The following is a 23,569-nucleotide window of genomic DNA, read 5'->3' as shown; positions in this document are numbered from 1 at the left end:
CTGGGCTAAGGACTCTCAGGTGAACCCATACGGGGGAATCACAGAGACGCAGGTTGCAGCTACCAGACCCTTGGCCTGGTTCTGTCCCAATGCCAGTGTCCTTTAGAACGTGGTGGACTGCTCAACATATTCTGAATGGTGACAGTTCACTAAAGGCATCCACCAGCTACGGACTGCAAGAGCTTTACTGATCCTGGCCATGCCACTGACAACTTCTTGTACCAGACACTCTTCTGGCTGCTTTCCAGCCCTTTTGTGCCATCAGAGTAGTGCAAGGGTTAAAACACACACACACACACACACACACACACACACACACACACACACAGAGTTTGTTTGTTTTTTAATCTAGAACCCTGCAAAAACATGGCTATCGACTTTATAACTGATGATCTCTGCATCCATGGATGTCAATGCAGATATTCAGGACTCATTATATTCAGGACTCATTTTCCCAAACACATATGTGGATATACATTTTGTAGCCTCACAGAGTTCTGGAAATAAATATTTGACTTCTGCTTCATAACGGCCCCTTGTTATTTTCACATCTAGCATATGTTACTAGCTCTCAAGATTAGCATAGTATTATTTTGGAACAACATGAAAAATACTTCTAAAAATGTAAGGGAAAGGTCTACTGCCATTTCTTTCTGCACTGGATGATAGAAACGCACAAAAGTTGATATTCTTATGGGTCTCGAGGCAAAATTAAGCATCATGGTACTATTTAATATTTGATTGACAAACTATGTCTCATCTCCAAGATCACTGAGCATAAGTAATGTTGTTAAAACACATCACCAAACTGGGGGGAGAACTTGATCACAAGGTGCCTTCCTGAGTAACTCCCTTAAGTCTATTCTCAATAGTTATCACTCATGTTTATTTACTGCATTAGGGTAAAGATTTTCTGATTTCAGCACTCACATAAACATCTCATTGTGAGGACTCAGGAGCTTACATACCATGGTAGGTAACTAAGAAGTACCTTAAGTAGATGCAAAGCGAAGATGATAAGATATAATGGTATCCAAGCATACTTATGACTAAGTTAAAAGAACAGACTATTTCTGAATTTCAGTTCATTTTATACTAACATGCCTTCTTTAGAAATTAAAATGTTCTCAGAAACAAAACACTTGGTGTGTCCATTTCAGCAGAACAGGTAGTTCACTACAGCTATTAGAGGCTGCAAACCAAAGAGCCCACCTTCCATTGTCAGTTTTACCTGTAGGACATTTATTAAAATTAATAGACTGGGTTGAGCAAAGGATATACATAGTCTGCATGAGGTGATACAAATAAAATACACAAATGAAGCACCAAGGATTTCATCAACTGATTAGGAACGCAAAATGAAACATGGCTTAAATGACTGGAATCCTTAAACTAAATGAAAGACCCAGTAGAATTACAAAAATTCTAAAACGAAGAAACCTCCCAACTTTCATGCAAATAGTCACTGTTGAATGTACCCCTCTGACAGCTAATACAGATGATTCACTGAACATCCAAGACAAAATATTTTAGAACCACCTATGTTATCTGCCACTTCTGCACAGCATTGCTATGTACCACAGCTAAACAATTTAGGATACTTCTAGGACTCAGTAGCTGTCCTAGATCCGCTGAAATCAATACAAGTGTTCCCACTGACTTCATGGATTCAAGATTGGATACCCTACTTCAAAAAAGAATGGTAGAATCCTCTACTGGAAAGGCTCTGAAGTCAATCATGAATTAATTACTACAGCTTTCCGATGGAATACCAAATTGGATCATATATTTATATTTTGCCTGCCACCTGAAATTTCAAATGAATACAATAATTTTCATGCCTGTCCTAAAACATTGGTTAGTGATGTTGCATACTGCTAAAGAGTTACTCCCTTCCAGTCTAGGGCTATGGTTACACTACAGCACTCTGTCGACAGAAGTCACTGTTAGAAGAGATTTCCTGACAAAACTTCTGTTGACAGAGTGCAGACAGACACAAACGCCAATCAGAAGAGCGCTCTGCGCTGTTGACAGAGTGGCAGGACTGCCCAGCCACTCTCTCAACAAATCAGACACCTGGAAGCATGGTGGACACGGCTGCCCATTGTCCTGAATGCCCTGTCTGTCTAGAGAAGGCTTCCTCCCCATCCTCCCCGGAGCGTCCCCCAAGCTTCTCTGTCAACAGAACCTGTTCACAAAAATCACTCTTCCACATCTGGGAGAGGCAGGTTGTCGGTGGAATGCATTTTGTTTGTGGACATTCCACCACTGTTGCCAACAAAACCGGGGTTTTGTCGGTAAAACTTTCTAGTGTAGCCATAGCCTAGAAGTAAATGAATTTAAGAGGTGAGCAAAATAATTGCCTCCTATAAAAATGTATGGTGAAGTTACTGTTTGTTAGGCCAGAGAAGTACACGTCGGACAATCAAGAAATGGAACAGAGCAAATGATAGTTTGAAAATGATGGACACGCAAGCGGTTATTCTCAGTTACACTAAAGACCCTTTGTACCTTTTAGGAAAGAGATAAGATACTTAGCTAGTATAAAATATCATAGCTCCTAACAACATATACTACTTGAAGATCTCTCCCTGGTAGTGTAAAGGGGTCACAAAGTCAGAGCACATGACATTCATACTACACTGGCTTCCTATACGTTTCCAAGTGCAATTCAAGCTTTTGCATTTTGATACATAAAGCATTACATGGCTCGATTCCTAGTTACATGACAGAATGCCCATGGAATACAAATGTACCCCAGCAGTAGAGAGCAGCTGAGGCAGGTGAACCAACAGTCCCTAAAAGGAAAGCCAGAGGTTAGCAGTTCCCAGGTGATCTCAGAGGATAGTTTAGGACCTTGTCTGTCCTACCGTAAATTTGCAGATTCTTGAGGGCACAGTCCACAACTTATTTTTACTCAGAATTTGGGATGTTCTTACTTTTGTTTTTAAATGTCATTCACTGAATTTAATTCTGTACATCCACCCTGAGGTGTTTTTTCTAACTTAATGCTTTTCATTTAAAAAATAAAAGACTAAAATTACTCATAGAAATTGTTTTGTAAGGAAATAAACCTTTAGGGTTTTGTTTTTTTTTTAAAAATATGAAATAACACACTGGCTTATATTCTGCACTGCAGTCTCTGAAGAGGGACCATCATGATCACCTAGTCTGACCTTCCGCACATTGTAGGCCACAGGACCTCACCCACCCAGGACCTCACATCACTAACCACTGGTTGAGTCACTGAAGCCCATAAATCATGGTTTAAAGATTTCAAGTTACAGAGAATGCACCATTTATACTAGTTTAAATATGTAAGTGACCCACACCCCATTCTGCAGAATTCTGTGGATCTCCCCCTCCCCCGCCCCACTGGTCTCTGCTAATCCAACCTGGGGGAACTGCGCAACCCCAAATATGGCAAATAGGTAGACCCTGACCAGGTGGGCAACACCCACATTATTTACAACACTATATGAGCCGGATATTGATATATTCCGGAAAGAATTCTCTGTACAGACAGTCCCCGACTTACAAACAGGTTACATTCTGAATACCTGGTTGTAACCCAATTTGGTCGTAAATCGGAAATATCCTTATACTGTAATCCCTTGAATTTTGCATAAACTGGGGAGATGGGTTGGGGCCCTGGGAGAGGCAGGGTAGTTAAGCCTGGGGTGGGTTAGGGAAGCAGGGGTGGTGGGAGAGTGCAGTTGAGCTGGGCCTTGCAGGGGCTTGGACCTGGGAGGAAGCGGGTTGCAGCGGTGGTTGAGCCCGGCCAGGGGGTTGGAGCCACGGGGTGGTGGGTAGGGGGGTTGGAGCTGGAGCCCCATGCGCCGGTGGTTGGGAGCCCTGGGCACAGGTTGAACTTGAGCCCCACATGCCAGGGACTGCGTGCCAGGGTCTGAACGGGGTGAACCAGGGTGGGGGAGGTTAGGTAGGGAGGTAGAGCCTCATGCACCTGCTGAGCTGACAGCTGGAGCCCCACACGCACTGGCGGCTGACAGCCCAGCGTGTGCTGGGGAGGAGGGTCAGCTGAGGACGGGGGTGGGGGGGTTGAGCCAGGTGGAAGGTTGATTGAACAGGGGCGAACCAGGGTGGGGGTGGGTTGAGCTGGCAGCAGGGAACAGAGCCCCTTGCGCATGCCACTGACAGATGGAGCCCCAAGCCCAGGCGTGGGGGCTGAGCTGGCGCCACAGGAAGGAGGGGTTGAGCAGGGCAGGTGAGATGAACAGTGGGGCGCACAGGGGTGGGGTGGTTGAGTGGAGGTGGGATGGAGCCCCCTGCTGGAGAAGGTGGGCTGGGGTACATGGGGGGGGTGAGCTGGAGGTTGGTTGTAAGTACAAATGGTCATAAGTCGATGTGTTTGTATGTCGGGGACCACCTGTATTAACTTGGAGCTCTCTCAATTTAGTGCCTCATCACTGGCCTTTGGAGATATCTGCTGTTAGCATCTGCAGATCGGCTACACGGCACTGTTGGCAGTCTCAGTGCACTAGCTCCTCTGTAGATTTCTCAGACTCAGTTTTGAAGCCCATGAAGTTCTTTTGCCTCCACTGCTCCTCTTAGAAGGTTGTTCCAGAATTTAAGTCCTCTGATGGCTAGAAACCTTTGATTAATTTCAAGCCAAAATTTGTTGATGGTCAGTTTATATCTAATTGTTCTTGTGTCCACACTAGCAATTAATTTTAAAATACTCACCTCCCTTGCTGGTATTGATCCCTCTGATGTGTTTATAGTGGCCAATCATGCCTCCTCACAGTCTCCTTGTGGTCAGGCTACACAAGACACGCTCCTTTTGTGTATCTTCTCGATAAGGCAGATTTTCCATTCTTTCTATTACCTTTGTAGCCCTTCTCTGAACCTGCTGCAGTTTGAATTATTCTTTTGCAAGCATGGGATACCAGAACTGCACACCGCATTCCAGATCAGGTCTTGCCAACGTCTTGCATAATGGAACTAACATATCCATGTCTGCGCTGGAAATACCTCACCTGGTGCATTTTGGGACAATATTACCCTTTTTTCCATGGGCACATCACACTGGTATTTACTCACCCCGTGATCAAGCAGTACACACAGGTCTCCCTTCTCTGTCACTTTCAGCCCACACATGCCCAGCTATCCGCAAAAATTCTTTTTAGCCTCATATTGCATGTCCCTGTACTTTGCACTATTACATTTCATCTCACTTCTATTACTCCAGTGCACCAGGTCATCCAAACGGTCTCTGTACCATACTCCGATCTCCCAATTTTGTGTAACCCACAAGTTTTATTAGCACTCTTCCATTTTGGGTCCCAGGGCAGTAATAAAAAATGTTAAATAAAACTGGTCCCAAGACCAATCCTTGAGGAACACTACCAGTAACATCCGTCCAGCCTGACAGTTCGCCTTTTCGCATGACCCGCTGTTCCTTATCCACCTTTCAAGTCTCATATTTAATACCATCTACTCCACTTTAAGTAACAACTTCCCTTGTGTATGAGATGCCTTACTGAACTCTAGTTAGATTAGATCTACTGAATTTCCTCTGTCTAAATACATCAGTTATTTCCTCAAAGAAGGAGATTAAGTTGGTCTGGCACAATACCTTTTGTAAACTCACATTGTATTTTATCTCAATTACCCTTAACTTCTCTGTCCCTAACTACTTTCACTTTCAAAATGCCTTCCAAGAGCTTGCATACAATTGTGGTCAAATTAAGACGCCTGGGAGTTTTGCAGGTGACTTTTTTCCTCTTACTTAAAAGTAGGAACTATATTAGCAATTCTCCAGTCACAAGATTCAACACCCTCAAGTCCTCAGATACATTAAAAGTCCTTGCTATTGGAATTGCAAATTTCTAGCCCCCATGTTCTCATTCCCATTAGTCATCCTGATGTTACCACTTAAAAATCTTTATTAGCATCATTAAAAACCGCGGCAAGTATTTGGTTTGTTGTTGGGCCATGCCTATGTTATCTTTAATCTCAAACACTGTGGATGTGGTAAGCAGTCCCACTTTTTTTTTTTTTTCATTTTATTTATATGGATATAGAAACTTTTACTATTGGTTTTAATTCCCTTTGCCAGGTCCAACACTGCTTGCTTGGCTTTTTGGCAACTCTCACTTTATGCCAACAAATTCTGACTTCCAAAAGGTACCTTTCCTTGCTCACCCATCCCACCTTCCATTCCTTGCAGATTTTCTGCTCTCTCTTAATCACTTGTTTGAGACACTTTGCTCATACAGCTTGGTCTGCAATCCTTCCCCACAAAATTTTTCCCCTTGCTTGGGATGCAGGTTTAAGGTAGCTTCTGCAAATTTGAAAAAGTAATTCCAAGCTTCCTCTACATTCAGATCCGTGACTTCTTCACTCTAGCCCACTTCCCTAATTTTCTCCACCTGCTTTTTTTTTAAGTTAGCCTTTTGTTATCAAATACTATGGTTGCAGAACTGTTTTTGTTTATCCTTCCACTTGGTTTAAATTGAATGAGCACATGATCAGTCAAACCAAGGTTGACCCCAACAACCAACTCTTTATGAGGTCCTCACTGTTCACCAATACCAAATCTAAAATGGCATCATCTATTGTTGGTTCAGCTACTAGTTGATGAAGAAATGTACCAACTATCACATTCAGAAAGATCTGAGTCCAGCTATTATTAGTAGCACTTGTCCTCCAATCTGTACCCGGGAAGTAAAAGTCTCTTGGAATCACACACACTTCAGAAATATTTCAGTAATATCATTAAAAGGAGATCTCTCCATAGCCAAACTGGAATCTGGGGATCTGTAGCACATCCCAAGCACCAGCCTGGAGATCCTCGAATAAGTTTTCTTCCCCCAAAGTGATTTTGCAGAAATGGCCTCTGTCTCATCCATTCCAATACTTTTAATTTCTGTACATAGCATACCTCATCATTAACAGCCACCACCTTTGGCCTTCATTTCTGTCTTTCCTGCACAGCACATACTCTTTAATGCCTATACTGCAGTCATGACTGCTAGCCCACCATATTTCTATTATCCTTATCCCTAGTTTCACTTCCTACACCAGTAGTTCCTTTCGCCATTGCGGTATCCTTTTTTACTTGATTTTCCTCCCTCTCAATGTTAAAAATCGGGCATGGAGATCACATGATCACCAAACAACCATCTCCTACAAGTTCCTAGTTTAAAGTGCTTTTAATGAGTTGTGCCAACCTCCATCCCAGAAGTCTCTATCACTCCCTACTCAGGAGGAGTCCATCCCATGAGAACAGTCCTCTGTCCATGCATATCTCCCAGTGGTTGAGCATTCCAAAACCCTCCTTATAGAGTGCCTGCTTTAGTCATACTTTGATCATCATGATCTTATCCTGCCTGTGTTCTACTCCTCTAGGAGCAGACAGAATCCCACTGGAGATCACTTCATCCTCCATTTCATTAAACTTCTTCCCCAGTCTTGCATAGCCCCCTTGATATGTTCCAGGGACAATCTAGTTATGTCATTTGACACAAGGAGGGCAATCTGTGGAGTCTTTCCAGCGCCCATTAGGATCCTCTTCAGTCTGAGCTTCACATCCCGTATGTTAGCTCCTGGCAGAGTACTTTTCTGTTCTCTGGATCAGCTCTGGTGACAGGCCTGTCTGTTCTACTTAGCAGTGAGTCCCCAGTCACACAAACTAGCCTTTTCCTAGTGACAATGTGACTTCCTGTCCTTCTGCCTATTCTTTTTGGCTGCAAGTCCCACTGTCTTTTATTTTCCCTTGTAATCTTTTGCATCTCGTACTCCTGGGGTTCTGAAGGCTGAGTGTGTCCACTGGCTCCTCTCTCCTTACAGGACTGGCTTCTTGTCTCCTCCTCTTTGGCTTCCCACCTTCAGTTACTGCTTACTTTCCAAATGAGCAAACCCGTTCCTGAGCTCTGTTTCTCCTTTACTCACTTAGGCTCTACTTGACAGGCCTGTCCTTTCCTACAGACAACCTCCTAACCTGAGAAAGATTCTCTCCAGCAATCGCAGGCTTCACCACAGTAATACGAATCCTGGAACTTTTCCTTGCACCAAACCCCGCTACCAATTTGTCCACATATTTATTTTGGAGATACCATCACTGGACCTAACCATGTTAGTTACAAGACCAAAGATACATTCTCATGCACTTCCAGAAACATTAAATATGCTATTATGTACCAAAAATGCCCTGACACTATGTACATTGGACAGACTGGGCAAAACCTTCGCCAAAGAATAAATGGACCCAGAGCAGACATCAAGAAACTCAATACACATAAGCCTGTCAGTGAACACTTCAATGGAGTGAGCCATTCTGTTAAAGACCTGAGAATTTGTGTCTTGCAACAAGGGAGAATTTAACAACAGATTAAAGCATGAGATATCTGAATTAGAGTACATATTCAAATTTAACACATTAACACGTGGTATGAACAGAGACATCAACTACCTCACGCATTACAAGGACTGTTTCACTTCCTTTGATGCTCATAATTATCTCAGATAGGACAATTAACATCCCCCCATCTCTCACTCCCTTTCTTCTATCTTATTTGATTTGACAGTTTTTATTACAATTCTTTTTCTTTTTGGTCCTCTATACTTGTATATGTCAGTCTGTATTGAAAATGAAATTGATCTGGAGAAGCAGGTCTCTCCCATGAAAGCTCACCACTGAATAAATCATTGTTAGTCTTTAAAGTGCTACATTTCCCCTGCTTTGTTTTGTTGGAGTACAGACTAAACAGAGCTACCTCTCTTTTACTTTCTTCCAGTATGAAATTGATAAAAGTTATTTAACATATTATATTATTAAAACTGAAAACATTTAAATCTTGTTTACGTTAAGAGTTTAACTTTTATTTTTTTGACAGTTCAGACAGACAGTTTTTGACAGCTGAACCTGGCCAATAGTCACTTTCTGGTTCTCAAGTACTGGCCAATTGCAGCAATGACAAATGCAAGGATGATAGAATATTGTCAACTCCAACCCTAACACTGCAATAAAAAACATTTTGTTAATATGTTTTGTGAAAGTTGTTTTTTTGTTTTTGTTTTTTTTTGGTAGACCTAAACTGCTTGGTGGACTGTGCTTCTTAACATTGTTACAAGGCAGGCATATTGAGTATCCATTTTATGGTTGGCTAAATGAGACAGAGAAAGATGATATGACTTGCTCAAGATTAAACATCCAACCAGTAGTAGACCCAAAAGAGAAAGTAAGGAGTTCTAACTCCCAGTCCATTTCCCTAATAAATAGACTACATGCTGTAATAGCTCTTTTGGAAGAAAAGGAGATAATTTCCCTTGATTACATATGATTGCTGTATATTAAATTATACATATTAACAGTGTGAAAGCCACTCATACATAGTTGTGGTGAATTATTCTTTACTCTAAAAAACACAGTAACCAACTCTTCTCTCATTTTATTTCAACGTGGAATGATAGCATTTGTTTAATGTATCACTATGTTCATCTTAAAAACAAATACATGTGAGTAAAAGACTGAATTCAACAGTATAAATGCTTGGAAAGAAACTATAAATTTTAATAAAAGCATATTTTAACTGCAGTAAAAATCTTATCAATATGTAACTCAACATCCCTCAAATATAACACTTCGCAAAGAAACTGCAGACTCATCCCACTTCTGAACACAGATTTAAATAGAAGAGTTAATATAGCTGGACTTCGCACTTAGAGACTTCATTTCTTTACAAAATACATTATTCTATATTTGAGTAAACTGTGAAGGACTCATAGGCACTCACACACAATAACTGTCTGTCTAGTCCAGCGTCTTGTTTCTGACGTGATTAGTACCAGTTATTTCTGAGGAAGGTACTAGAAATCGGATAACAAACAATGATGAACTGCCTACCAATAGAAGTTTCTCCTACTTCATCAGTTACTGGGTGATTTCTCCCTGATAAAATTACTTGTAAGATGTATGAACCCTCATTTATCTAGTCTACTGTAAGTGTGGATGTTCTCATTATCTATATAATCTTTCTTGAATCTAACTAAACACTTAAACTTGAAACATGGAGATATACATGTCTCTTAAAACTGGAAGGGACACTGAGAGGTCACCTGAACTCAGAATGGGACCTATGACCATCCCTGGCCATTTTTTTTTTTTAATCTGATCTGCCCCAGAACCTTGAAAGGCTCCCTGAAGGCTTGAACTCACAATCCTGGATTTAACAAGGCCAATACTCTAATCACTGATCTATCCCTCCCCTCTGTGAGCAATATCTTGTGTAACAGAGTCATACTTCTCAAGACCAGACAGGTCTTGTAGTCTGACCTCCTGCAAAACACAGACATAAGACTTCCTAGAATTTATTCTGCTTCCAGTCCAATGGCTGTGGTTGAACTACAGCATATCTTTTAGAAAAGCATCCAATCTTTGTTTAGAAATTTAAAGCAATGGAAAACTCACTATAACCCCCATGCAGGTGTACCAATAATTACTTATACTGTTAAAATGCATGCCTTATTTCTAGTAAATTTGTCTAGCTTCAGCTTCCACCTGCTCTGCCTTGTTACACCGCTGCTAGATTAAAGAGCTGTCTATAACCAAAATTCTTTTCCCCCTGTAGGTACTTACGGGCTGTGATCAAGTCACACCTTAATGTGATGGAGACAACCTCTACCTTCAGATCAACAGCACTGCTATGGGCACTCACATGGCCACACAGTATGCTAACATTTTTATGGCTGACTTAGAACAATCATTCCTCCGCTCTCATCTCCTATTACCCCTCCTTTACTTACCCAACATCGATGACATCTTTATTATTTGGACCCATGGTAAAGAGACTCTGGAAGAATTCCACAGAGATTTTAACAACCTGCACCCCACCATCAGTCTCAGCCTTGACCATACGACATGAGAGACCCATTTCCTGGACACCACAGTAGAGATCACTGATGGCCACACTGACACCACTCTTTACTGGAAAACCACTGACTGTAACACTTACCCAGATGCCTCCAGCTTCCATCCAGCACAACCACACAATCCATCATTTATAGTCAAGCCCTTAATTACAATCGCATCTGCTCCGATCCAACTGACAGAGACCAAAAACTTCAAGATCTCGACCAAGTATTTTTAAAACTTAATTACCTACCTGGAGAAGTAAAAAAAAACAGAAAAGGCCAGATGAATACTCTGAAACCAGCTACTTCAAGATAGGCCCAAGAAGGTCAACAACAGCGCACCACTTGTCCTTACCTATAGCCCCCAGCTCCCACCCCTTCAGCGCATCATCAAAAACCTGCAATCCATAAGAGAACATGATGCTACACTCCAGAAGGCTGTAGGTGAGAGGCCTGTTTTCTCCCATAGACAAACTCCTAACTAATGAAAATTCTCACTAGCAACTACAGGCCGTACCACAGTAATACTAATTCTGGAACTTTTCCTTGCAACCAACTCCATTGCCAACTTTGCCCACATATTTATTCTGGAGACACCATCACTGGATCTAACTATATTAATTACAAGATCAGGGGCTCATTCTCCTGTACCTCAACCAATGTTATATATACCACCATGTGCCAGCAATGCCCCTCTCTATGTACACTGGACAAACTGGGCAAGCGCTTCACCAAAGAATGAAGGGGCATAGAGCAGACATTAGGAATCTTAATACACATAAATCTGCCAGGAAGCATTTCAGTGGAGTGGGCCATTCTGGGACAGACCTGAGACTGTGCATCCTACAACAAAGGGACTTTAACAGCGGATTACAAAGGCAGGTGTGTGAAGTGGAGTTCATACTCAAATTCAATACATTTACACTTGGTCTCAGTAGAGATTATCTCATGCATTACAAGGACTGTTTCCCCTTCTTGGGTATTCGTAATGATCTCAGGCAAGACACTTATCTACTCGGCATACACACACACCCCTTCATTTCTATGTATCGGATTTGTCAGTTTTTATTTCAGTTTTTTGGACCTCTGTGTTATATGACTGTCAGTCTGTACTGGAAATGCTATGGAGCTGAAGAAATGGGTCTATCCCATGAAAGCTAATAAATTAGTTTGTCAAGTCTTTAAAGTCCTACATGACTGCTGGTTTGTTCTGTTAAATACAGACTAACACAGCTACCTCTCTATTACTGAGCTCCCTGATTACCTCTTCATAAGGCATGTTTTCTAATCCAAGCACATTAATCATGTATTATATAAAAAGTATTTTCTATTAGTGTAAAATCTATTGTATATTAAATGGTTAAATTTTCTTGTACCATAAACAGATAAAATTTAACTGTAATTGTCCAACTGAAGTATGCGCATGCTCCCATTGAAGTCAATGGAAAATGCTCAGTGATCTTGACTGGAATAGAATTGGGCCCCACATGAACAGGTGCATTGTGCAATGTCTTTTTTTCCCCCTTCTTCTTCAAACCATGTTTGTTGGATACTTGCTAATTTGTAATACACAGGTAGCTGCAGAGAGTGCAATAGTCAGTATAAATTAGCAAGATTCCTCTACATATAACAAACTGCAAAACAACAACAATAAGAAGAACCAGCTACCACCTGGACATTATACACTGCACACCTCCCAACAGGAAAAGTAAGAATGCCAGATTCCTGGGTGCACCTGGAAGAATTATCAAGCTTCATGCTCTTTTCCGAGCCAAATAAAATTTGATCATTAATGAAACCAAAAGTTAGAGCAGAATAAAAATTCCCCAAGCCTGTCACTAGTATGTGTGTGTGCCAAGAAGGCTGGGATGTTATCGTGATGTGGAACAGATTTATAGCACTACACACCTTCATCTACTTTCCTATTATTGTGCCTGGAATGAGAAACACCTGGAATGTACTGCCCCCCAAAATAATTATATTTTGTTGCCACTGAGTAACAACTGCCTTCTCAGCTGTATTTATTACTATTTGATCATAAGGGACCAGCACTCTCTACCTTCAGATACAAAATGAAGCACTACGTTTATATTCTGTTCAGCGGTAGAAAATAAAAGAGAAAAGATTAAGAGTCTGATCTAGGGCCCACTGATGTCAACTGAAGTTTTTCCCTTTACTTCAGTGAGCACAGAGTCAGTCCATTAGTGCCAAGTGAATCAGTAAAAGCTAATTTGCTGTCTTTTCATGTTGTTGCATGATGAATAATTCAAAGCCAGATTGGTGTAAAACTGGTATGTGACCAATATAATGTAACAATTATTTTTATCCCATTGTGAATGGAAAATAGGACCCATGAATTTAGCACTCCATGGACCTCCTCCAACGTCAGTGGAAATGTTCCCATCAATTTCAGAGAACATGAGATCATGTTCCTTGAGAATGCCAGACACACTAGTTAATCATTTGAATTTCAAATGCACTACATATCTGAAAAATCTTCCAAAATGTTTACTATTAAGACAGTGCTGTTTTCTATCTGTAATGTGCTTTTGCTTGTTTATTAGAGTTGCTAAACTACTGCTACAGAATGATTTGCATATTTAGGCATGGCTCTGTGGATATACTGAAAGATAGAAACGTCTAAACATATTCTCACCCACTCACACACACATACAATTTCCAAGGTTCATCATTCAGCTGCCAACCCGTATGAACTTAGCTGGTAAAGACAAAAACAAAAATAAAGAAGGGTTACAGCTATGGCTTTTCTGGGGCTCATGCTACTCTGTAATACTTGACATGTAGGAGACCGGAATTGCATCTGTTTAAGAAATGATTAAAAGAAAGTGACTATAAATCACTACAGAAAGTTGGAGATTCTGATGAGTAGTTAATTAGAACTAAAGATGGGAAAATACAATTTAATAAAAGTGGAACAAAATCTTCCACTCAAAATAAAAAGCCATCACTAAAAGAAAATTGCTCCAAAGCTTAACAAAACTGATACTTTCATGATTATATTTTACCTATAAACTGAATTACAAAGAAGGAATGAAAATAATGGAAAGAGAAAATTATAAAAATGAACCTGCGAAATAAGATGTTATTTATTTCATCAGATTTCTCACACTGTTTTGATAAAACGAACTAGCTGTCATGTAGCACTTTAAAGACGAACAAAATAATTTATTATGTGATGAGCTTTCCTGGGGCAGACCCACTTCCTCAGATCTGGAGATAGCACATTTCCAGTACAGAACTGATGGTTTTATAATACAGAGATACAAAAGAACCTGAAGTAAAAAACGACAAATGATTGTTTTATTGCTGTTGACCAAGATTAGGCAGCTACAGCTTATCCGCATAAAGCACATGCCAGAGATCAGTGATGACTGGTGAAAGGGGTTTCATGGGAGGAGCAGCAGCAGCAGCTTGCCCCTGCCCCACCCCTGGTTCTCCCTACCTCTTCCTTTGGAAGCATCACACCACTTCCACTGACTGCACGAGCGGGAGGCAGAGACACTGGGATGCATGGGGGTGCATGTGGACCCTTTACACACACACCGCACATCACCCCCGCCAGAGATTAATACACTACTACTACTAGTACATTAATTACTCAGAATAGTAGTAACACTTCAGTACTGTAATAGCTAGTGGTCTACCAACCGTAAAATGCTTAACTGAAAGGGGCATCAAACACAGACCTGAAGATATTATAATCTAAACAGACACGTCAAACAAAAGATGGGAGAGAAAACAGAAGCAACAGAAAGGGACTGACTTCAGGAAGGTCATACAGCAGGTCCATTAACAGAAACCACATCTCCCAACTTCAGGTCCAGTACCACGTTCAGTAGGCAATGCGTGCTCTCTCTCTCTCACACACACACACACACCCTTTGCATTTTCCTCATTCTGGCAATTCCCTCTATTGCATGACAGGATCTCAAGGTTTCCAATAATTTACACCAGCAGCAAGCAGCCACAAGAGACCAAAACCCACTACAGCGGATCAAAACAGTACGCCAGGCATGGCGCTAGTGTTCTCCGTAAGCTACGCATTTGGATGGCGCCTCAGGAGAAATTCCAACACCACCAGCTAATTAGAGTGCCCACAGCTAAGTTTCGTCTCTGTTAGTGGTACACATTCTCAGATGCCTCAGAGCACATAAAAATTTATTCTGCACATAGATGGAAAAAATCCACACATGGACGGAAAAGATAGAATGTTCCCTCTAATGGCTTCTCCTTTTCTCAAACCATATCCCCTTTTCCCACTATCCCAGCCCTGCAGCACCAAAATGATCCACTTTATATTGAGGTAATTCTCCCTGGGGAGTTTAAAATCCCGTTTAGGGTCAGATTCCACCAGTGATGCAGTGGAAACAGACTGTATCACACTGGAAATTCCAGGATCTGACACTCGGCTGCTGGGAAAATGTTCCTGCTCAACATATAATTTCACACATCAGTGAATGAGTCCTGTGACTCTTCTGCTGAATCAGTGCTTTTATATTACAGTATGTTGGCAAAGCAATTTGATTGGATTTACCATGCATTTGTGGATTAGCAAACTGTAGTTTCAATCCACATACTAAAACCTCACCAACCTTAGATATTTTTATCTCACCACTGAAAACACAAAGTATTAATACAAACACACAAAAAATAGTTCTCAATATTTAAGATTAAACCCCACTGAAAACACAAAGTATTAATACAAACACACAAAAAATAGTTCTCAATATTTAAGATTATACCCATCCTATAAAACAGCTGTTTGAACATCACATTTCTTCGCCACCTGAAGGCAATTAACTACAATTAGTAATATAGCCATTTCCTAAGGCAGTAGTACCCAGCCTTTAAAAATACATGATCAAATTAAAAAAAACTTTTCAGAAAATATTTTACCCACCATTGTTATAAATACAGCTACCTTTACTGTACATGGAAAAGATTAGAGAAAACTTATTTTTGTTTTTTCATTTTTGTTTACTTTTTACAATTGACAAGAGCTCCTATATAGTCCATTTGACTGTTTCTCTGATAGAATTGGGTCTTGTTATTTTTTTTCCTGTTACACAGGCATTAACAGGATTAGTTTCTTCTTCAACAGAAGCACTGTGAAAAAATATTTTAGTAAAAAAAGAAAAGTTGATTGTAAAACCACAAAACTTGTCAAAGAACTAAAAAACACTTCTGTACCTGCAACTACTATTCATTTTTAAGTGGACCAGTTTTCAAAACTTAAAGGGAACTGCAACAGTCAAATACTGACTTAGTCATTAAACAGACTCAAAGTGAACCTCAGTAGAACTCACGCTAACATTTTAAAAAATGGGTCATAAACTAAGGCATCATCAAAACAGCAAAAGGACAGGTTGTGATGTCCTTACCACATAGGGCTGTATGTTGCAAATTGTCTCTCTAAAACCATTGGGACGTCTCAAGGCGTAAGGTGCAATGCCGTGAAGCAAGAGTGTCACAACCTATCCCTAAATAAATTACCTTCCGGTACAGCATTTTTTCAAAAACAAGTACCTCAAAGTAACATTTTCTCCCACCTGTCTGAAGTGAAAACGTGAGCAAATAAGGATTCATTTCACTCTCATTCCATGATCCTCTGTGCTTTGTTTTTAAATCCCATTTTTCTCTCCTTACCTCCTCTTCTCCAAAAACCACTCAAACCCTAGAAGAAAGTTACCTGCTGGGCTATTTAAAAAGCCCAGAATTGAGCACTGCTGATCTCTAGTTTAGTCTTTGGCTCCATTCTAGCCTACTAGGAATACAGTATTCCAAAACAAATAATGACTATTTCACAAAGGAACAACACATGTAACATTCCTTAAAGTCAGATTCACTGGTATCCCTGTTGTTAGGACAATTATTTTACAGCTAAATTAATGAGATTACAAAAATTAAATTAAGCCATTAACTGGTCAATCAGAAAATATACTACTGAATATCATGAAATGCTAGAGGTGACCTGGTTCTCTTTTCTTCCTTTGTAATATAATTAAGATGTCTTTGTCAAGTCCCAACACATTCGTGTAGCATCCTGACCAGTGTGCAAATCTTTAATCATATTTATGGGCCCCCGGAATGGCAAGGTGAAAATATACCCTATTGTAGACAGTTTGATTTATTTGCCTGTTTTTTTTTTCAAAAAGTCATCAAAACCATTAAACAACCTCAACATGAAGACATCAGTGGTCCACAAGTTATATCCTTTTGTGGCCCCTATGTTTTGAGAGTTTCTCTCTTTATTTTCCTTCAAAATAATAAATGTAGGTCCTTTTAAAGGTGTTTACAAATAAAATAAAATAAAAGTCAGCTATTAAAGACATTTGTAGCTAAACTTTCAGATGCACTACCAGAGAGGTACACTCAGAACATGGTGCTAAGAGTAAACTGAGCAACTTGTTTGTTGCATAAGGTAAATTTACAACTGATAACCTGACCCTTATAGTTTGTGATGCAGCCTTCACAAACAATGTATTATATGTATATATAAAAACATCCTCTGACAAAAGACCATAATACTGCAGACAGACTAGACCATTATATTGTAAAGCAGAAAGCTGCAAAAATGTGCATTTCATATGGCTATACCAGGTACCCATGAGGTATTGAGATGTGATATACAGTTATGCTCACATACCACATAAAGCATTCATATGTCTGCATGTGAGTAATTATTTATAAAGAGGCATTCAGTATACTGAAATAAGGGCATATGGCAGGTATATTGTGAATAAGTGCCAGGTTGAATAGAGTGCTTCCAGCACCTGGCAAGTGTCATCACACTATATATTATACCACAAAGTGTGTTTTTCCTTTTACACATTTAAAAAAAAAGAGATTATATGAGAAGTGCCATCTTGGATTTCCTCCATCTGAAATGAGGATCCTAAAAGCTGCATTTGAAGCTTCACTTTTTAAGAGCCTAGAAATTTCTACCTATCTTGTTATTCATATGACTTAACTAGTATAATTTATTTCACAGAAACACTTTGTACATAGTGTTTTAATAACTCACATCGTTTAACTTATGTACATTACACACATTCATACCCCCCCCCACAATAAATGATATCACATGCTTCAGAAAAAAAAAATCAGGAGTCCATGCATGAAACTTTCTTAATCATACTTAATGTCTGTTTATCAAACAGCTGTCTTTTAAAAGGTTGTTTACTAGTAGTGTTTTAGGTTACTGTATTTCTAAATGTTGAGAAATCATGATTGTATTATTGTGTCATCTGACCAAGATTTTTCACCTGGTTTTGTTTTGTTTTGTTTTGTTTTTTTTAATAGAAGAAGATATGCACACACTACAGAATTAGGACTTGATCTAAAGTCCACTGAAGATGATGAAAGTAATTCACTTAATGTTTGGCCTAATTTTTTAGATCTAAATAATTCTAAATCTTCTGCCCCCATATGCACAACATAAACAGCCGTCCCAAGGAATACTAAAACTCATTTAGAGAAATGTCATTTATGAAGGCTACCCTTAGGGCCCACTGTGGGGATTCTTCCACAACTTTTTAAACCGTATTTATAACTTGCAAAACAAGTGGCTTTATTTCACATTTTGGTCAGTCAATGTCATTGTCAACTACTTGCTCTGAGACTTTAGGAGAACACAAACATGGCAGGATGCCACAAATTCCTACGTTACCTGCTACTGTCAGTCCACACATTCCCCCCATCCCTCAGAGGTAAAGCCACTTGAGAACCAGGTGTGCACATGGGAAAAGATGGATGCTCTCAATATTTAACTGAGACAACCACTGCTGGTAGCATGCTTCAGAATATAACACAAAGGCTGGGGCTACACTAGCCCCAGCCTTTTGAAAGAGGGATGCTAATGAGCCACTTCAGCAGATGCTAATGAGACACTGCTATGAATATGCAGCACCTCATTAGTATAATGAATGCCACACACGTTTCAAAACTGCGGCTTTCAAAACACTCACAGCTCGTGTAGATAGGGGCCTTTTGAAAGGATCCCCCCCTCCGGATTTTAAAAGCCCCTTCTTCCCAAAACCAAATGGGAAGAAGGGGCTTTTGAAGTCCAGTGGTCCTTTCGAAAGGCCCCTGTCTGCACGAGCAGTGTGCATTTTGAAAGCGGTACTTTTGAAACGCGTGTGGCCACCATTATGCTAATAAGGAACTGCATATTCACAGCAGTGCATCACTGGCATCTGCTGAAGTGGCTCATTAGCATCTCCCTTTCAAAGGGCAGGATCTAGTGTAGTCACAGCTAAAGTGATATTTCAGCATCGTCTATAACCCCTAAGTATAGTAACAAGTATCGGAGGGGTAGCCGTGTTATTCTGGATCTGTAACAGCAACGAAGGGTCCTGTGGCACCTTAAAGACTAACAGAAAAGTACAGTATACAGTATAGTAACAGTTTATACATATTTTTAAAAATGAGTTTCATAAACGAAATGAGAGGTCCTGTGGCACCTTATAGGCTAACAGATATTTTGGAGCATAAGCTTTCGTGGGCAGAGACCTGCTTCATCAGACCATGAAAGCTTATGCTCCAAAATACCTGTTAGCCTATAAGGTGCCACAGGACTTTGCATTGTTTTTGCAGATACAGACTAACACGGCTACCCCTCTGACACTTTCAACAAAATGAATTGAGGACCTGTCATATGACAGAATTTTAATTTTAATATCTCTCTCTCTACATATACCATTTAGCAGAAATAGGACCTTTAGCTCCACTGAACTATTTTATTTTCTCCCTTAAAATTACTGATGATAGCTCCCCAGACATATATGTTACGTTGCAATGTGTCTTTTCCTCAATTACACTCCTATTCACAAATGTATTACAGGCACATAAGTTTGGTTTTATGACTACTGCAGGAATGAACTGAGATCAGGTGCTTTGGAACACAATTTTAGTACTGAACTAATCATTGTATAATTTAGTATAGAAGAAAGCATCTTTCAACTGACAAAATTATTGAGACAGAAAAAGATGAGGTTTGCTTGTAAGAATGAAAATGGTAGTTTTTCCTTGACTATGGTTGAATTTATCCCCCTTTAAAACCACCTCAACTGGAGATGTTTTCGTCCCTGGGATCATAACATACTTCTTGTCTTTGGACTACATCAGGCTATGCCTTCTAACATGAAAATGATTCACCAGAAGTACTAGAAAGAGACAGAATTTACACATTACTTTTATGTCTGCAGTAAAATCTCTTGCTAATATTGTTATAAACATCAGATGACATACAGTTTGAGCACTGCTCCATTTGACAATCTGTAATGTGGGGTTCTCCTGCTTATAGCACTCTGGACTAACGTAAGCAAATATACAACACAGACATGCTGTCCTTTTCCCTGCAACCTCATTCAAGCATTAGGCAGCATGTGTCAGGCATGCCTACAGCATCATTCCTGAAGCTCAATGCATTCTTTTCCCACACTGTTCTGTGACCTACTCTACCATAAACCAACATGTAACACATGATTTCAGTGGTTAAACTACATTGAAACAGGAGGGTGAACGCTCGCAGCACCAGCCAACAAAAAAGTTTTCTTGCATGTGTGCACGTGTCCACCTGTGTGCATTTCCACCTATGTGCAGGCACACCTTTTACCCAAGCTTTTAGCAAGTGATGGGGAACTGCAGCCAATCCCAAACCTAAACTTTAACTCCTGTATTACATGACATTCCAGAAACCCCATACCAACAACAGCATGCAGACAAACACTACAGTAACACAAACCAAACCAGTGCCTTACATTATCTCAGTGGAAGTATGCTATGATTTTTCATATTCTGGTCCACATGGGTTGCTATACTGTATGCATCACTATAGTATATAGATGAAGATTTTACTCTATAAAAAGAAGGAAACAGTGGACACATACCCAGCCCCCGTTGTCCTGGATCCAGTTGTGTAGGTGTCTATTCAGGTACTCAGTCATCCACCCAGCAATGCTGTCCACAAGAGGCGACATCTCCCGGTTGACACTCTCCACACACATCACACCACCAAATTCAAAGAAGGCCACGATCCTTCCCCAGTTAACCCCATCTCGGAACAGCTCCTCCACCACTGCCACAAAGCGCCCGCGGGCTGTGAACGGGGTCAAATGAAGCTGACCAGACATCTGGGCAAAATCTCTGTGGTAGCGGCGGGAAAATTCATCTCCAGCTTGGCACAGAGTCAAGTGAACAGCCTGTGGTGCTGGGCGCAGCCCACCACCAAAGGGCACGTTACTAGCAGCAGCTGAGCCAGGGGGTTCAGGAGGTAAAGACCCCAGCCCAACATTGTCAGATGAGGTCCCAGCAGCAGGAGGAGAGAAACTTGGAGAGCCTGGTCCTCTGTTTTCATTGGCAGCCCAATCATACCCCCTCTGTGACAGTTTGTAATGGATGTACTTCACCACTATCTCCCGGTTATCATAGACTCTTCTCCCAGGGTGAGCCATAATATCCAAAAGAGAGCAGCAAGGAGGTGATAGAGAGGAAGAAGAGGAGCAGGATGAACCCAAAAAAATAAAGCAGCCAATAATAATAATACCAAAATTTATAATCCAGTTATTGTATTTGATGCTGTTTCATTCATGATGGCATGAGAAGCTCTCAGGTTTCAGAGGCACTTTTGTCTTCTCGGTTTGAGATGCACAGTATAAATAGATTTAAAATGCTGTATTTTATTTCCAGAAGCAATTTGTTATTATAATTATTTTAGAAGCATTTTCTTCTCAGTGCTGAAATATATATATATATATATATATATTTAAAAAAAAATCTCATTCAAACCAGGTGCATATGTTCCCCTAGGTGCTGAACATACATATGTGAATGCAGGAGCTGAAGAACACAGACAGCAAAAACTACAATTCAAAAAGATTTGCTCAACAGCCTTGGATGAATGTTACTCCAATGCACTTTAAACTACAAATCTGTTTCTTTTTTATTTTTAATTACACCAAGTAAATTTCCACTGTAAAGTACTTACTTTGACTATAAATATGCTCCTCTGTCAAGTTTCCTTTAAAAAAAATTACAAGTCTTCAGACACATTAAGTTCTGGCTGCTTTGATGCTTCACCAGGGGACAGGAAAGGGACCCCCCCCCCCAAAAAAAAAAAAAAAAAAGGAACCCCAGGGATTTCAAAACGGGTTTCCTCGCCTTCGGTTAAACAGATATCTCCAAACACATGTCTACGCTCAGAAATTCCCGCCTCAGAGCTCAGGAAGGAGCACAACCCAAAAGAAAAGCAAAATTATGACGAGCCGATGCAAACACACCTTGGACTCCAAGCTCTTGCAGAAGTGCTGATGTGCTTTTCCCTCCAGTGCAACGTACAGCCGCATGCAGCGGAATACGTGTAGTCTCATTCAGCCCCTGGTCTCCAGGCGGAGCCCGGGGCTCCCACGCACACGCGTACACCCACCCACCCAAAAAGGGAGCATCAAAAATTCTGGCAGCTGCCTGGACTCCGGGGAGCAAGAGGCGCCTTTCCAGAGCAGCGCGGTGCGCCCAACGAGGAAGAAACCCCGCGCTGCGGAGGAGGGAAGAGGACAGGGGGCGTGTGTGGAATAGGAGTCATACGAATGAGGACCGCTGCTAGGCAGGGGTCCCCCTCCCGCCCCAGCGCGGGCAGCCCGGCCGGCCCCCCCCCGGCAGAGCCGCCCCCTGCGCTTTCTGCCGCGGTGCCGCTCGCCGCCGGAGCGCCCGTCCGTTCCGTGGGGCTGTGGCGGCCGGGGAAGCGCAGGCACAGCGCGGGGGGCGGAGCGGCGCCCAGCGGCGGGGAGGAGACGGGCCGGGAGAGGCCCGCGCGGGAAGGGCGGGGTGCCCGGAGCTCCACCTCGCTGTTCATTCACGAAACCCGGAGCGGAAGGAGACCCCGCTCGGCGCAGCCCCGCCCGGCCGGGCCGCGTGGCCGGGGCGCGCTCAGCAGCCGGGCGGGGGCTGCGGGGCCGATTCAGCCCTGGGGCGGCTTCGCTGCAGCCCTGCGGGGGCCTGTTCCCCTCGCACCCGCCCCGGACGGGCCCGCGGCTCCCCAGCGCCTCCTGCTCCGGGGCGGGGACGGCCGGTGCAGGCCCCGCTCCTTACGCGCCGGTGGCGTTTCCCTGGCGCGCAGGCGGGGGGCCGGGCCGAGAGGAAGCGGCGGGGAGGGCCCCGGCGTCCCGCCTCGCTCCTGGGGGGCTGTGGGCCCAGGCCGGCCCAGCGCGCGGCGCGGCGCCCGCCTCGCTTGCACGGAGGGACAGGCGGCCCCTAAGCCGAGCCCGCGCCAGGCTGTGCTGCCGGCGGCGCTGCGGGGAGGGCGCTGGGTTACCTAACCCGCTCCCGAAATCCCAGGCCAGCCCTGGGGTGAGCTCCGGGGGCGGCTGGGGAGCCAGGAGTCGCCACTGCTCGCCAGGCTTAGCGCTGTGCTGGGCTCAGCCCTGGCGCAAGGGAAGCGCCGGACATTTCCTCTCTCGGTTTCCTTTTGCACTAGGGTGGGGGGAGAAACGCAGCTCTGCCACCGCCCTGTGGAGCGACCGGCCATGCTCGGGGGGCGGGGTCCATGAGCCTTTTGCTCCTTGTGCCCTTTCATCGGAGTTAAGGGAGGAATAGGGGGTGGCAAAGCCTCTCCGTGCACCATTAACGAACCTGGAGAGGTAGCAAGGTGGGGAGTGTTTTATTGCAGATATGCGCT

General features: G+C 42.2%; 1 protein-coding gene across 2 annotated transcripts in view; it reads right to left on the bottom strand.

The window, feature by feature from the left end:
- The window catches only part of BCL2 (BCL2 apoptosis regulator), a 164,038-nt gene extending 140,996 nt beyond the window's left edge, over positions 1–23,042 (bottom strand). Inside the window, exon 1 of one of the 2 annotated variants that reach the window (XM_074987778.1) lies at positions 20,787–23,042. In XM_074987778.1, coding sequence (XP_074843879.1) covers positions 20,787–21,350 — 564 coding nt within the window. In that variant the 5' untranslated portion in view covers positions 21,351–23,042. The remainder of the gene's footprint in view (positions 1–20,786) is intronic. The other variant, XM_074987777.1, reaches the window with a different exon arrangement.
- Positions 23,043–23,569: the final 527 nt, after the last annotated feature.

Source organism: Carettochelys insculpta, chromosome 2, assembly GCF_033958435.1.
Source record: "Carettochelys insculpta isolate YL-2023 chromosome 2, ASM3395843v1, whole genome shotgun sequence".
In the NCBI taxonomy this organism is placed as follows: Eukaryota; Metazoa; Chordata; order Testudines; family Carettochelyidae; genus Carettochelys; species Carettochelys insculpta.
This window is presented reverse-complemented; position numbering and strand designations above follow the sequence as displayed.